Source organism: Sphaerodactylus townsendi, linkage group LG02, assembly GCF_021028975.2.
Source record: "Sphaerodactylus townsendi isolate TG3544 linkage group LG02, MPM_Stown_v2.3, whole genome shotgun sequence".
NCBI classification, from domain to species: domain Eukaryota; kingdom Metazoa; phylum Chordata; class Lepidosauria; order Squamata; family Sphaerodactylidae; genus Sphaerodactylus; species Sphaerodactylus townsendi.
The window spans coordinates 93,104-106,778 of NC_059426.1; the positions used below are offsets into that span (position 1 = coordinate 93,104).

General features: G+C 46.2%; 1 protein-coding gene across 1 annotated transcript in view; it reads right to left on the minus strand.

Moving 5' to 3' along the window:
• Positions 1 to 11,555, minus strand: part of PGAP1 (post-GPI attachment to proteins inositol deacylase 1) — a 70,420-nt gene extending 58,865 nt beyond the window's left edge. The window contains exon 1 of the mRNA XM_048486768.1: positions 11,259 to 11,555. Within this exon, the coding sequence (XP_048342725.1) occupies positions 11,259 to 11,408 (150 nt within the window). The 5' untranslated portion in view covers positions 11,409 to 11,555. The remainder of the gene's footprint in view (positions 1 to 11,258) is intronic.
• Between the last annotated feature and the right edge of the window lie 2,120 nt (positions 11,556 to 13,675).

Sequence of the window (13,675 nt, forward strand, 5' to 3'; positions counted from 1 at the left end):
GGAGTCTGCTGCTGGTTGGTTGAAACAGAGTAGGTTAAAGCTTAATCCAACGAAGACGGAGGTCCTTTTGGCTGGGCCGGGGAGAGACCGAGGGAATTTCAGCCACCTATTTTGGAGGGGGTCATGTTGACCTTAACATCCCTGGCCTCAAGCAGCCTGGGGTCCGCTTCTGGACTCTTCATTATCAATGGAGAGCCAGGTGGCCCATGTTACCCAGGTTGCGTTTCCATCTTCTCGCCAGGCTCGGGCGGCTGGCTCCCTATCTCCCAGTCCGACCTGGCCACTGTGATCCATGACGGTCACCTCGGGAGGCTGGATTATTGTAATCTTGCTTCCTCACGCAGGCCTTCCCTTGCGACCGATCCAGAAGCTGAAGCTGGTCCATAGAATGTAGCGGGACGGCTTTAACAGGTGGGTGGTTATTCAGACCATATCACCCCTGTGCTGTGCCGGGCCTCTGCACTGGCTTCCCGTGGAGTCTCCTCGGATCGCTTTCAAGGTGCTGGTATTAACCTTTAAGGCCTTACGCCGCATGGGGCCCACATACCTGAGGGACCGCGATCACCCCTTATGTCCCTCATAGGTCAAGTTGCGCTACCGCAACGGCAGATTTACTGGTGACCCTGGTCCTGGCGATGATATGGCTGGCCTCAACCCCGGCCAGAGCCTTTACTGCTCTGGAGCCCCCCCCTGCCTGGTGGAATGCCCTACCTCACTTGGCCCTAAAGCGGGACCTTAACGCAAGTTCCTCAAGAGGGCCTGCAAGATGGAGCTATTCCACCGGCCTTTGAGAGGCTGGCTGTGGGACTCTACTTCGCTCCCTACAATGAAACTGTAATCAAACCTGAAATTGAGGCTGCCGTTTCCATCTTATTATGGCTGCGCCTGATTTATTTATAGATTCCATCGCAGGCCCTGCCTACTTCCTCCCCTTCTTTTTCTTTTTGGCCTTCGACTGGGCGCCTGTTTTAAACAACTTTGTTTCATAAATCGGGTTGTTTAATTTATAGCTTTTATCGTTGTAAACTGCTGCTTAGGTTTTAATGATTTTAGTGTTTTACGCTGTCGATTTGCTGTTCGATTCAACAGCCATATTGTGAGCCGCCTTGAGTCCCTCGGGGATAAGGCGGCCTATAAGTTTAATAAAATAAATAAATAAAATAAAATTGAATCGACTGGAAAACCTAGCTAAGACATAAGCATAAACATTAGGCAAACAATAAATTCAACCCTGAGGGGCTTACACTAAGTCTTAAAATAAATAAAAGCAGGAAGAAAACGATGTGAAACATTGGAACAACCACATATACACATCCTTTCCAGACCCTATGGAGACTTCTGGGTGACACTGGTCTCTTTGCTCTGATCCTTAGCCAGTGTAGTCTAGCGATAGGCTTAGGAAAATATTTTTTATATTTTCCTGGCGGTAACATGATGTTGTTAAATTACTGATCCATTGTATGTATTGATTTATTTTTAAGATACTAGGTATTGTATGAATTTAGCTGTATCTTTGTTAATGCTGCTGCCTAGGTTTTTGAAGTTATATAGCCTGTATTATCAAGTCACCTCTGGAATTAGCTTATTTAGTCATATGTATTTATTATTGTTATTATGTATTTTGTTATATTGTTGGAATATTGTTGTTGTTATATTGTTGGTGACCCCATCAACTGGTTGGAGATATATAATGTTGTCAACTTCAGGCTGGGAAATTCCTGGAGATTTGGGGATGAAGCTTGGGGTAGGCGGGGTTTGGGGAGGGGGGACCCCAGAGTGATATAATGCCACGAAGTTCATTCTGCAAATAAGTTCTTTGCTCCCGGAGAACAGAGCCTGGACTCTAGACACATCTGTAGTTCAAGAGATCACCAGCCCCCACCTGGGGGTCAGAAACCCTAGATCAGGGGTGTCCAACTCTGGTGCCCCAGATGTTCATGGACTACAATTCCCATCAACCCCTGCCAGCATGGGAATCGTACTCCATGAACATCTGGGGCGCCAGAGTTGGACACCTCTGCCCTAGATATCCCAAACAGAAGCACAGGATTCTCACAACTTCGAACCTTATAGAAACAAAAACTTTGATGATCTGTAGCTTAGGTTACTAGTCTCTGATGCTTAAACTCATCAACGAACGTTCCCTTTTAACAAGAATAAAACCCACTGAGGGATAGTCCAGTTAAGTATTTTATATTTTTTAAAATTCATAAATAAATGGAGCAAGCTGCAAACATTTGTGAAACCTTCATGTGGTTTCTCTGTTCAAAAGAGTGAAGGTGGAAACATGGAAATATAAACCTTGATCTTGATCTTTCAACAAGTCCTCCTCCCTCTCTGCCCTGAGGTCAAAACTTTACACGCACTGCTGTGAACACGCCTCGTTGTCTGGTTTTGTGGGTTCCCGACTAGCATCTCTTTACATGCTCTGAAAAAGAAAGATCTTATATTCCCCTTTAAATCTCCTCAACAGATCTTCCTCATTACAACCGATACTACAGTAATATCGGCACGTACACAGCTAATGCATAGCGGCAGCATCCCAATTCAATTTGTAGTTTTTCATATCTGTTTTGGACAGCAAGAAACACAGAGAGATGACTGGTGTAGGTTTATAGATGACTGGTGTAGGTTTATAGACACACACACACACACACACACACACACACACTTATTTACTCCCGAATCAAAGTCGGCTATCGGCTACCCTGTAGGGTTTTTCAAAGCATGAGATGAGCAGAGGTGGTTTGCCCCGTTGCCTGACTCTGTGCAGCAATCCTGGCCTTTCCTGGTAGTCTCCCAGCCAAACCCTAACCGGAGCTGACCCTGCTTAGCTTCTGAGATCTGATGAGAGAGGGCCATCCAGGGCAGATTTATATCGACATGTGTATATTCATAAGAACAAGGCGGGGTCAATTAAGCTGCTTATGGGGCAGCTCAGATTGCTTTGTAGGAGAAAATGTAGGCTAATTAGATCAGGGATGGGTTGGCTGTAGTCATCTTACGTGGTTCCTGACTTCATACTCAGGAACTCTTGGAAGCGAAGGTGCTAAGCAATTCCAAGTACACAGTGTTGTGTAACACCACAAATACTTTAAGGTTCACCTAGTTCAGATTTCTGGGCAAGAATCTCACAATTAGAAGGTCAATCAGAAAACGGCCAGTGGTTTACCAGTCGACGCCACTTCGCCTTTGGGCCTTCTGCTAGATCCAAAGAGCCACTGCGGCTTCTCAGCTTTGTCATTTCATTCTCTTCCATTTATTTTATTTTTCAATATGGCCCCATACTCTGACCCTCAGGATACTGTTGGCAATAACGAAGTTCTGTTGGCCAAAACATGCATGCAGGTCTATGTGGAATTAAGATGAAAAGCAGATGAATGATAGTAGTTGAATCATCTGTTTCTCCCTGTTTCCCAATGAAATAAACTTATCAAAAGCCGTAATGTTGAAAACTTGATGCAGTGCAATGTACTGGTAGTTTTTTTTTCAACGCTTCTGAATTCAGCTCCACCCCACCCGCCATTTCTGTCCCCCCCCCAAATCTTCTGCACCACATATGAATGTGCAGAATTGCTTGCATTCAATCATTTAGACAAAGACTGTGGACCAAGATACTAATCCCACACTGGGATCCGAAGATGCAAGGAACAGAATCTCTTTGACTTATTATTATTGATTAAATTTGTCGACTGTTTCCCTCCCCCCCACCCACCCCATCAAAATGGGCTCAGAGCGGTCATTCATATAATAAAATCATGTAATAAAATCATACAGTGCTTATCGAACACAATAATATTATGGCGCCTCAATAGAACAAATACCCAATGAGGGGAGGAACAATCCAGAAGGAGAAAGGGCAAGAGGCCAGTTATGTAGGACACCGCTGTGGTCCTTAACCATCGGCCTGGTGAAACATTTCTGTTTTGCAGACCCTGCGGAACTAAGGTAAATCCTACAGGGCCCTGATCCCATTTGACAAAGACAGAGTTGAAAAGGTTCTGGCTCTGACTGAGGGCAGCCTGAATCTTCCAAAAACAGGAAGAATAAAATGACGTCTCCTTCTGAATCCCCTCGTTTCCAAACCACATGGAGGTGACAGAACAAGATTTCACAGAGGCTTCCACAAATCCTCCATGATTACTGAGGTGCCGTTAGCAGGAGGGAACTCATGGTAGTGGGGAAGACAGACAGCATCTCCCAAGGGCCATGCACACATCCCCATCTGGGCCAACCCCACAGGCTGAGATTCACTCGTTTGAAGAAAAACAAAACTCAAACAAAATAAAAAAACTCTGCCACTCTCCAGCCCCCTTTTGCCAGGAAAGAATACCGGCCTTCCTTAGAGGAGGTTGTATGGGTGACCAAGATGTGGAGCACTTTAAAAGTCCTTACGTTAATAATTAATTCACTAGAGAGCCAGCATGGTGTAGTCGTTAAGGATGGCAGACTCTAATCTGGAGAAATGGGTTTGACTCCCCACTCCTCCACGTGAACTGCAATCTGGAGAAGCGGGTCTGATTCCCTGCTCCTCCACATGAGCGGTGGACTCTAATCTGGTGGAACACCCTCCCTCCGGCGGTTCGGGCCCTGCGGGACATCAATGAGTTCCGCAGGGCCTGTAAAACGGAGTTGTTCCGCCGGGCCTTCGGAGGGACCAGCCACTGAAATGGTGCCCCAGCCAGTTCGCCATCTAGGCTACCATCTACTGTGGCTCGCCACCCTCCCTCCTCCCCAATTTTTCCCTGGGAAAATTTAATGAAAAATGGGGTTGGTCGGACGCCTCCTATTATTCCTATTATTATTATTATCAGTATAATGTTACCGCTGTTTTAAAGATTTTAATAACTTATTTATTGTGTTTTAAGTTGTTGTACACCGCCCAGAGCCCCTAGGGGATGGGGCGGTATAAAAATGTAAACAATAAATAAATAAATAAAATAAATAATCTGGTGAACAAGGTTTATTTCCCCACTCCTACACATGAACGGCGGGCTCTAAACTGGAGAATCGTGTTTTGAGTCCCCAATCCACCACATGAGCAGGGACTATAATTTTTGTGAATCAGGTTTGATTTCCCACTCCTCCACATGAGCAGATGGATTCTAATGTGGTGGACAGGGTTTGTTTCCTCACTCCTCCACAGGAAACCTGCTGAGTGACCTTGGGCCATTCACAGTTCTCTCTCAGCTCTACCTCACAAAGGGGCCTGTTGTGGGGAGAGGAAGGGAAAGACTTTGTAATCCACTTTGAGACCCCTTACAGGAGAGAAAGGTGAGGTATACATCCAAATTCCTCTTCTTCCTTTAATTCCAAGAGATCTTGTACCACTATTATGTTCTCTTTCCAGGCATGTGGCTTTCCTGTGACAAAATTTACTTTAAAGTAGTATTTTAAGAAATAGCATGTTCAGTGAGTAGCTAGCAGCTTGACTACTGAGTACATTACTATTCAAAATTAACATGACTAATTATTATCAAAACTGAAACTGATTGAGATCTCCCTTGCTCTCATAGCAATGCTTGTATGTTATCTAAAGAAGATAATTGCTTAAATGGTTTTGCTTATTGTGGTAATACCTCAAGCAATTAGTCTTTCCAACATTGGCTAAGGGCTCATCACAGCCTTTTTCAAACCAATACGCAGGATTCCAAAATAGCCTTTTGCTTTCTGTGGGCACCTATACTATCATCCCTGACCTGGATAACCCTAGAGACTCACCTGATCTCATCAGATCTCAGAAGCTAAGCAGGATAGGCCCTGGTTAAAATTTGGAACACCAGGGTTGTGGTGTGGAGGCAGGCAATGGCAAACCATCTCTGAATGTCTCTTGCCTTGAAACCCCTACAAGGTCACCATGTCAATCATGACTTGACCCATTCACACACACACACGTGTTGTTGATTGAAACATCTACCAGCTACAGGAACCAGCACTTGAGATCCAGAAAGCAACATTTCATGACTGCATAATTCAGTTTAGATATAACCAGATGAGTACATTACAGATGGAAAACTTAGACAGCAAGGGATTTAGCCACATTTTATTTAATAATCTATTTTCATCACATAACTGTCAACATTGATAACCTAGCCTGGGAACGCTTTCCACACTGAGAAAATACTCTCAGTAGGAGGAGGGACTGAATCCAATAAACACTTCAGTACCAGGACTCAGCCCAGGAGCACATAAAGTAAATTATGAGGGAGTACTGAAGAGCATGCATAGAGCGTCCCTTTCCACTGAGAAGCAACAGCCTCTCCTCCCACCACAGCTGAGTTCCCACACTCCTCATTTCAAAAATGAAGTATCAACATTCATAAGAAGAGCTTCAAGTTATAATGATAAAAAAATTCATTTGTTTAATAAACCTGTTTCCCCAACTAGTTCCAATATGGGAGCGGCAGAAAGTGCCATTAAGGCACAGGCAACTCACGGCACCCTCTGTAAGATTTTCAAGGCAAGAGATGAACTAAGGTGATTGGCCGGTGCCTCCCTTTGTGAAGCAACCATGTGCTTGCATTGGTGATCCCCCACCCAAATACTAACCAGGGCTGACCTTGTTTAGGTCCCACGATCTGACCAGATTGGGCGACCCAGGTCACTGGGGCAGTTCCAATCTAAGTGGTATATTATATTTTCCCCTGTATGTTCAATAAAATTCCAGCATTACAGACACTAACTCTTTCTCTATTAAAACATCTTGGCATCTTTTATCTCAAAGAATTTGCTCTTCTTTTTTTTAGAAACAGGTGATTTTTTTAGAGGAAACAAAAAATAACTTTAGTTATCAGATAACCATCCCCCGTTTTCTCTTTTAAACTTGCTGCAAAGACAACTGTATAGCTGATACACCCACACATGTTGCATGTGAAACCTGGCTAAATGAAGTGAAGAGCTGAAGGCTAAAGCAGATTTCATCACCTAAATTACAACCCAAGTCAGGTGTGGAAGAGTGCGTGGGTGCCTTTTCTCAGACATCTTTAATGCTGGCGATGCTTTATAGGGATGAAGTTGGTTACAGGTTCCAAGTTTCACATTTTAAACAGCAATTAATCAGCAGCTTGGATAAGAAAACAGTAGCACCCTCCAAACACCCATGCACCTTGGTCATTAGTATACCACCCTATAAAAAGCACCCTATCATAGTGTCTGCCCTAACCTGGATGGCCCATCACATCAGATCTTGGAAGCTAAGCAGGGTCAGCCCAGGTTAGTACTTGGATGGGAGACCGTGAAAGAAGTCCAGGCAATGGCAAACTACCTCTGTGCGTCTCCTGCCTTGATCTGGACGGCCCAGGATAGCCTGATCACATCAGATCTTGGAAGCTAAGCAGGGTCAGTTCTGTTTTGCACCTGGATGAGAGCCAACCAAGCAAGTCCAAGGTTGCTACACAGGGGTAGGCAAAGGGCAAACCGCCTTCGAACATCTCTTGCGCTGAAAGCCCTCAGAGGTTCCCATAAATCGGCTGCCATGTATGTGACGGAACTTTCCTCCACCATTACAATAAAGCAGGGACGTAGCTATAGATTTTTTATGGGGGGTTGGGGGTGGGGCCAAACCCCCACCCACCCCTAGGGCATGGCCACACCTCCCCAAGTCCCGACCCCGGCCTAGCGCTTATAAAAGCAGCTCTCCAAGGCCGGGGACAGCAGACTCCCCCGCCCTGCCCTCCCCTGCCCCCCACCAGCTGGGCTCCCAGACGGCAGCTGGCAGTTCCTTCTGCCCTCCCCTCTGGGCAGAGCCATAGAGCGAAAATGGAGCCTGGTGCAAAATCTGGGTTTTGCGCCCCCCCTCCCCCGGCAGCCGCTGGAATCCACCCCCAAACAGCATCACTCTCTAGTGTTTAAACTAGAGAGCCCAAATTCTCCTTTTAAATCCACCTTAAAGGGAGAATCTGGGGCCCCCAGTTAAACAACATTGAAAGTGATGCTGTTTTAGGGTGGATTATCCCCCACCGTGAAACAGCATCACTTTCAATGTGGCTTAGTGATTAAGAGCAGGTGCATTCTAATCTGGAGGAACCGGGTTTGATTCCCTGCTCTGCCGCTTGAGCTGTGGAGGCTTATCTGGGGAATTCAGATTAGCCTGTGCACTCCCACACAGGCCAGCTGGGTGACCTTGGGCTAGCCACAGCTTTTTGGAGCTCTCTCAGCCCCACCCACCTCACAGGGTGTTTGTTGTGAGGAGGGAAGGTCAAGGAGATTGTAAGCTTCTTTGAGTCTCCTACAGGAGAGAAAGGGAGGATATAAATCCCAACTCTTCTTCTTCTAAACTGAGGACCTCATATTCTCCCTTTAAATCCATGCCAAAGGGGGTGGATTTAAAAGAAGAATCTGGGGAAATTTGGGGGGTGCCTGCTGTCAGGGGTGCAATTGTTAAGCTAGCAGCACCAAACTTTTAGGGTATCTTTAGGAGACTCTCCTAATGATACCACCCAGGTTTGGTGAAGTTTGGTTCAGGGGGTCCAAAGTTATGGACCCTCAAAGGTGTAGCCCCCATCTTCTATTAGCTCCCATTGGAAACAATGGAGGATGGGTCACCCCCTTTGGGAGTCCATAGCTTTGGACCCCCTGAACCAAACCTCACCAAACCTGGGTGATATCATCAGGAGAGTCCCCCAAACAATCCCTGAAAGTTTGGTGCTGTTAGCCTAAACAATGCGCCACCTAAAGGCCAAAAACCAAAAAACACTGAAAATGTTTTTAAAAGCCACAAACGGGTGGGCGGAGCTTCGGACATGAATGGGGGGGATTGAACCTGAGGAAAAAAAAACCCTACCTACATCCTTGCAATAAAGAAATGTCTTTAAGGTCACATATTCAGCCTGTGCTAGTGGCACTGGTTACCAGTTGAATACTGGATCAAGTTCACAGTTTTGGTGTAAATCCTGAAAGCCCTAAATGATCTGGGACTGGGACCATCTCCCTCAATATTACCCCTAGAGGGCACTGTGCTGTACTGGAAATCATCTATTGGGGGGTCCCTGGTCCTAGAAGTGCCCAGCTGTCCTCAAGCAGATAGTTTTTTTCAGCTCTAACCCCAGCCTTCCCTACCCTTCCTTAACCTTCCCCTTCCCTACTTTTCTATTGTCATTAGTATTATATGGTTTAGTTGGGTTGGGTGGGATTGGTGCTGTTTCATTTCATCTTCCTGGGCTGGTCAACCCAGAAACCTGCAATATGGCACTGGGGGTATGTGTGTGATATTTTAAACTAATGAGTGCTGGGGGCAAGGTAATTTAAACTAATGAGATTTTATAAATGAATAGGTGAATTTTTCCATATGGTATTTTACATTGTAAGCAACCATGAGCCTGTTTTTGGATGGAAAGGACAGGATATAAATTTAATAAAATCAAAATAAATAGTTTCTACTACAAGTTCAGAAATCCTGGCCCGGCGGCATCAGTCTTTTTAAAGTAGGTCCTGTCCCTCCAGTGGGGCAATATCTTATCACACTGACAATCTCTTTTCCCCCTTGAGTGGTAAAAAGAAAACACAGATGAAAGAGAGGGCAGACAAGCCCTAAATGGTTGGATCAGGGTATTTGAAGGGCTACCTCTCCCTATACAGTCTAGTTCAGGGGTAGGGAACCTGCGGCTCTCCAGATGTTCAGGAACTACAATTCCCATCAGCCTCTGTCAGCATGGCCAATTGGCCATGCTGGTAGGGGCTGATGGGAATTGTAGTTCCTGAACATCTGGAGAGCCGCAGGTTCCCTACCCCTGGTCTAGTTCTTCCAAGCCAGGCAGAACTGGGGCAGGTGGGAACAAGAGACAGGGATTTTCCAGTGGTTACACGTCACCTTTGGAATGCTCTTTCCCTTGAAGTTCACCAGGCACCTTATTGTCCTTCAAGCATAAGGCCAAACCATTTCTTTTTATCCAGACTTTTAGCCAAGACATTCCATCTTTGATTATTTTATAGTCTACATCTAGCACGACAGATGCTTGATATCAATACCTTATTTTTATAGATTTTTTAAATAACTCTTACATGATTTTTACTTTGTGAGCCACGTCAAGCAGGTGTCTGAAGAGGCAGCATATAAATTTTATAAATGAATCAGTAGTTACAGCAAAGGTAAAAAAATATAAGACAGCATAAATAAATACTAAATACTGGGTCCTCTTTTATTATTTGGAATGAAAAGAGAATCCTAAATCTGGAAAGACTGTATCTGTTGCATCTGATCATCTTTGCCGTGTCCCCCCGGAAAAATCTGTGCAATAGGAACAGGCTATTTAAGAACTCACTGGTGGCAGAAAGAGAAAAGAGGTTAGCAGTGTGCTGTTTTAGGAAAAGGCAAGCTATTATGTAGGCAAAGAAATGTCTTCAGCACTCATGACGTAAAACACTGTTTAACTTGGCTGGAATTAACATGAGAAAGATACCAATCAGCAACGCCTATGTTTAATTTCTCAAAAGAAAAGCTGACTGACTGGAAAAACATGAGAAGTGTAACCCCTGGCAGGGGAAAGAAAAATTAACTTGCTAGAACCCATCAAAAGCATTTTCCCCTTCAGGTTTACCTTGCAACAATGAGCCATAACAGATTTCAAGACCAGGGCTGAACCCTGCCACGAGCTAAAACCTGGATAAAGGGGCAGATCTCCCCATTCAATGCCCACGGATATACTCTTGGATATGATTTCAGTGGGCACAAACCTTGTAAATTCCAAAGAGGAACCGATACAATAGTTATGGAATCCTAGTCCAGTTCCCCCTTATCAAAATGAATGAGCTACCAGAGTAACAGCAGGCAGAAATCCACCACAGATCCATCAGTCTAAGGCGCCCCAGTCTGGCCAGGTTGTTACCCCCAAGCATGTATGTATTTCAACACATAAACATTTGGTGTGTGTATGTACACACACACACATATAAAATATCCACACAAGTGCGTATGTTTGTGCGCACGGGTGCTACTTACATATCTCTATCATACGCACATACACACACGTACAGGTATTTGTGTCCACCTGTGCTGTTTACACATATACTCGGTGTGTATATTCACAAATACGTCTGCGCGCCCCGTGCTGCTTCCCTGTACAGAGCAGTGGACCCTCCAGGATAGACTCCCTCCTCTCTGCAACCCCCCCCCTTCCGATGGAGGCAGTCCCGCCCAAGCCTCCCGGAGCAGCAGCAGCTCAGCGTGACCGCCGCGACCCCCGGGTCGGAGCCGCCGTCCGAGGGAGGCCGGGCGGAGCCCCCCCCCCCCCCGCCAGGCCCCCGCCGCGCCGGCCCCTCACCAGGTACTCGGGATGCTCGAACATGTAGGTCATGCTGCAGCGGTTCTCCTCGTAGAGGAAGAGCACGTCGCGGATGCCCAGCCACACCAGCGCCGCCACCGCCCCGTACAGCAGCGGGGGCCCCGCCGCCGCCGCCGCCCCGCGCCCCATGCCCCGGCAGCACCAGCGCCTCCTCCGCCTGAGCGCCGCCGCCCGCCCGTCCTCTCCCGGCGCCGGCGGCAGCAGCAGCAGCAGCAGCAGCAGCAGCAGCAGCCCCGCCGCGACACACCGAGGGCGGAAGGCGGCGCCCGGGTGGGTAGGAGGAGCCGCCGTCTGACAGGGAAAAGAGGCGGGAAGGGGACGCCCCGCCGCCATCTTGGGAGGGGCCGCGGTGGGCGGCGACATCTTGAGGAGGGCGGCGACGGGTGCGCATGCGTGGCTACGGTGGGGGTGGGGGCTGGAAATCTCTCGGAATTCCAACTAGACAACGGGTGGGGGGAGGGGGATGTGACGTCTACTTTGGAGGGCCACAGGTTCCACCCCCCAAAAACCTCCAGGAATTTCCCCACCCGGGGTTGGCAACCCAATGGACTTTTCTTATTCAGAGAAAATGACTGGCCCAAGTCCACCCAGCGTCAGCGTTGCCAACTTTAGTTGGGGAATTCCTGGAGATTTGGGGGATGGAGACTGAGGAGGGCGGGTATCAGTGCAGTCCCACGAAACCATTTTCCGAAGTGCAGCCGATCTCTGTTGTTATCAGGAGCCCCGTTTTGGGAGACGGCGGCCAGGCCAGCCTCCCGCTGGAGGTCATGCAAAAAGGGCACCTGAGCAGTGTTTGTCTTATTGTTACCGCCACAGGAAAATAACAAAATATTTTCCTGAGTCAGGTTGCCTGGCTACACTGGCTCCATGCCCGGACACGGAGACTTGTGTGGTTCAGAAGCCTCCATAAGGTTCACAAAGAACGCATATGTATGCCTGTGCCAATGTTATATGATTTCCCTCTTGTTTATGTCATTCTAGTGTGGAGAGGGACCAGAATGTATAAAATTTGTATTTAATCAAGAAACATGGAAGTTGCCTGAACCAAAGATTTGATGGATCAAAATGGTTCTCTGTATAGAGACCAGCAGGCCTGCATGTTAGCAGCTTCTCAGTGAAGATGCGGGCAGGTACAGATACACATCTTTAGGGTCTTGTAACGACAGGTTACTATATGACAGAAGCCATAAAAATTTATGACTTTGTTTTTCTTGGTTAGAACCAGCAATAGGGGATAGCTAAATCAATGTGATTAATTAAATAAGGAAAAAGTGTTTTTCTATTTATGTTGAATGAACACAGAAATGATAATGAGTGATTCACATTTACTTGTATTTGATCATAATTCTATTGTCTTAGAATCGAAGGTATAATTGTTGTTAGAATCAATATTTGTTAACAGGTAAAATCATTGTATTGGAATCGAAGGAAAGTTTTATGATCTAAAAGTATGTCAAGCCTGCATTGCCTGAAGGGGAAATATCTCTCTGGGAGCAAAGTTAGAAAACTAAGAAGAACAAGTTATTCTTGAAGGCAGAAGCTAGTTTTATTGCAGCCCCTTTGCATATGGCCAGAGAGGGGCATGAACAGAAGGAATGTAATACGTAGAATAAGAGGCTGTCTTCATGTGCGCAGGAGACAGTTCTATCCAATGGGATTTAAAGGTACATGCTTGTAGCACGTGAAAGAGGTATGGACTATGTACGTAAATCTTATGATGATGATTGTGTGACGTCTGTATTTTTGCGTCTATAAAAATTGGTCCCTTTGTATCAAGGGTGTGCCTCTTACCCTTAAGGGGACACCCTGGTCAGATACTTATGCTGTCCAGTAAACTTATCTTCTGTTTCAAAATTGCTTCTTGGGTGTTTTCTAACTTTAAGGTTTTCTTAAACTAATTCAGCTGTGTAGGACCAGAGACGCGGTCCTGGCCCCACACTAGGATGTAATAAAAGCCCTTCTTTAGTTGATGCCTGCTATTTAGGATTTTAGTTTGAATAAAGTTTAAGATTTTGTTCTTGTTAGGTTTAGGAAAGTCTTTCCTATAAGTATATGTGTTTATCCCTTTAAGCTTTCCCTAACATTTAAAGTTTAGAAATGTTATTTTTGAAATTTGTGTCTGATGGCCAAAGCAGTGGCCAGAAAGATTTGATATTAAGGGACAAGAACGTTGGCTCTGGAATGCAGCTTAGACCAACGCCCAGCCGACTCTTTGATAAGGACAAAGACCCTCTTTGGATTTACAAATCGAATCTGTTGCCAGCACCCAAAGGTCCCCCAGCCGTTGGAAGGCGTGCAGGGACCACCATTGGACAGTTTGAAATTCCCTTTGTTGCAACAACGCGAGGTGGGAGCCTCGGGGGATAACAGTCGGTAGCGAGCCCACCTGGATTTTG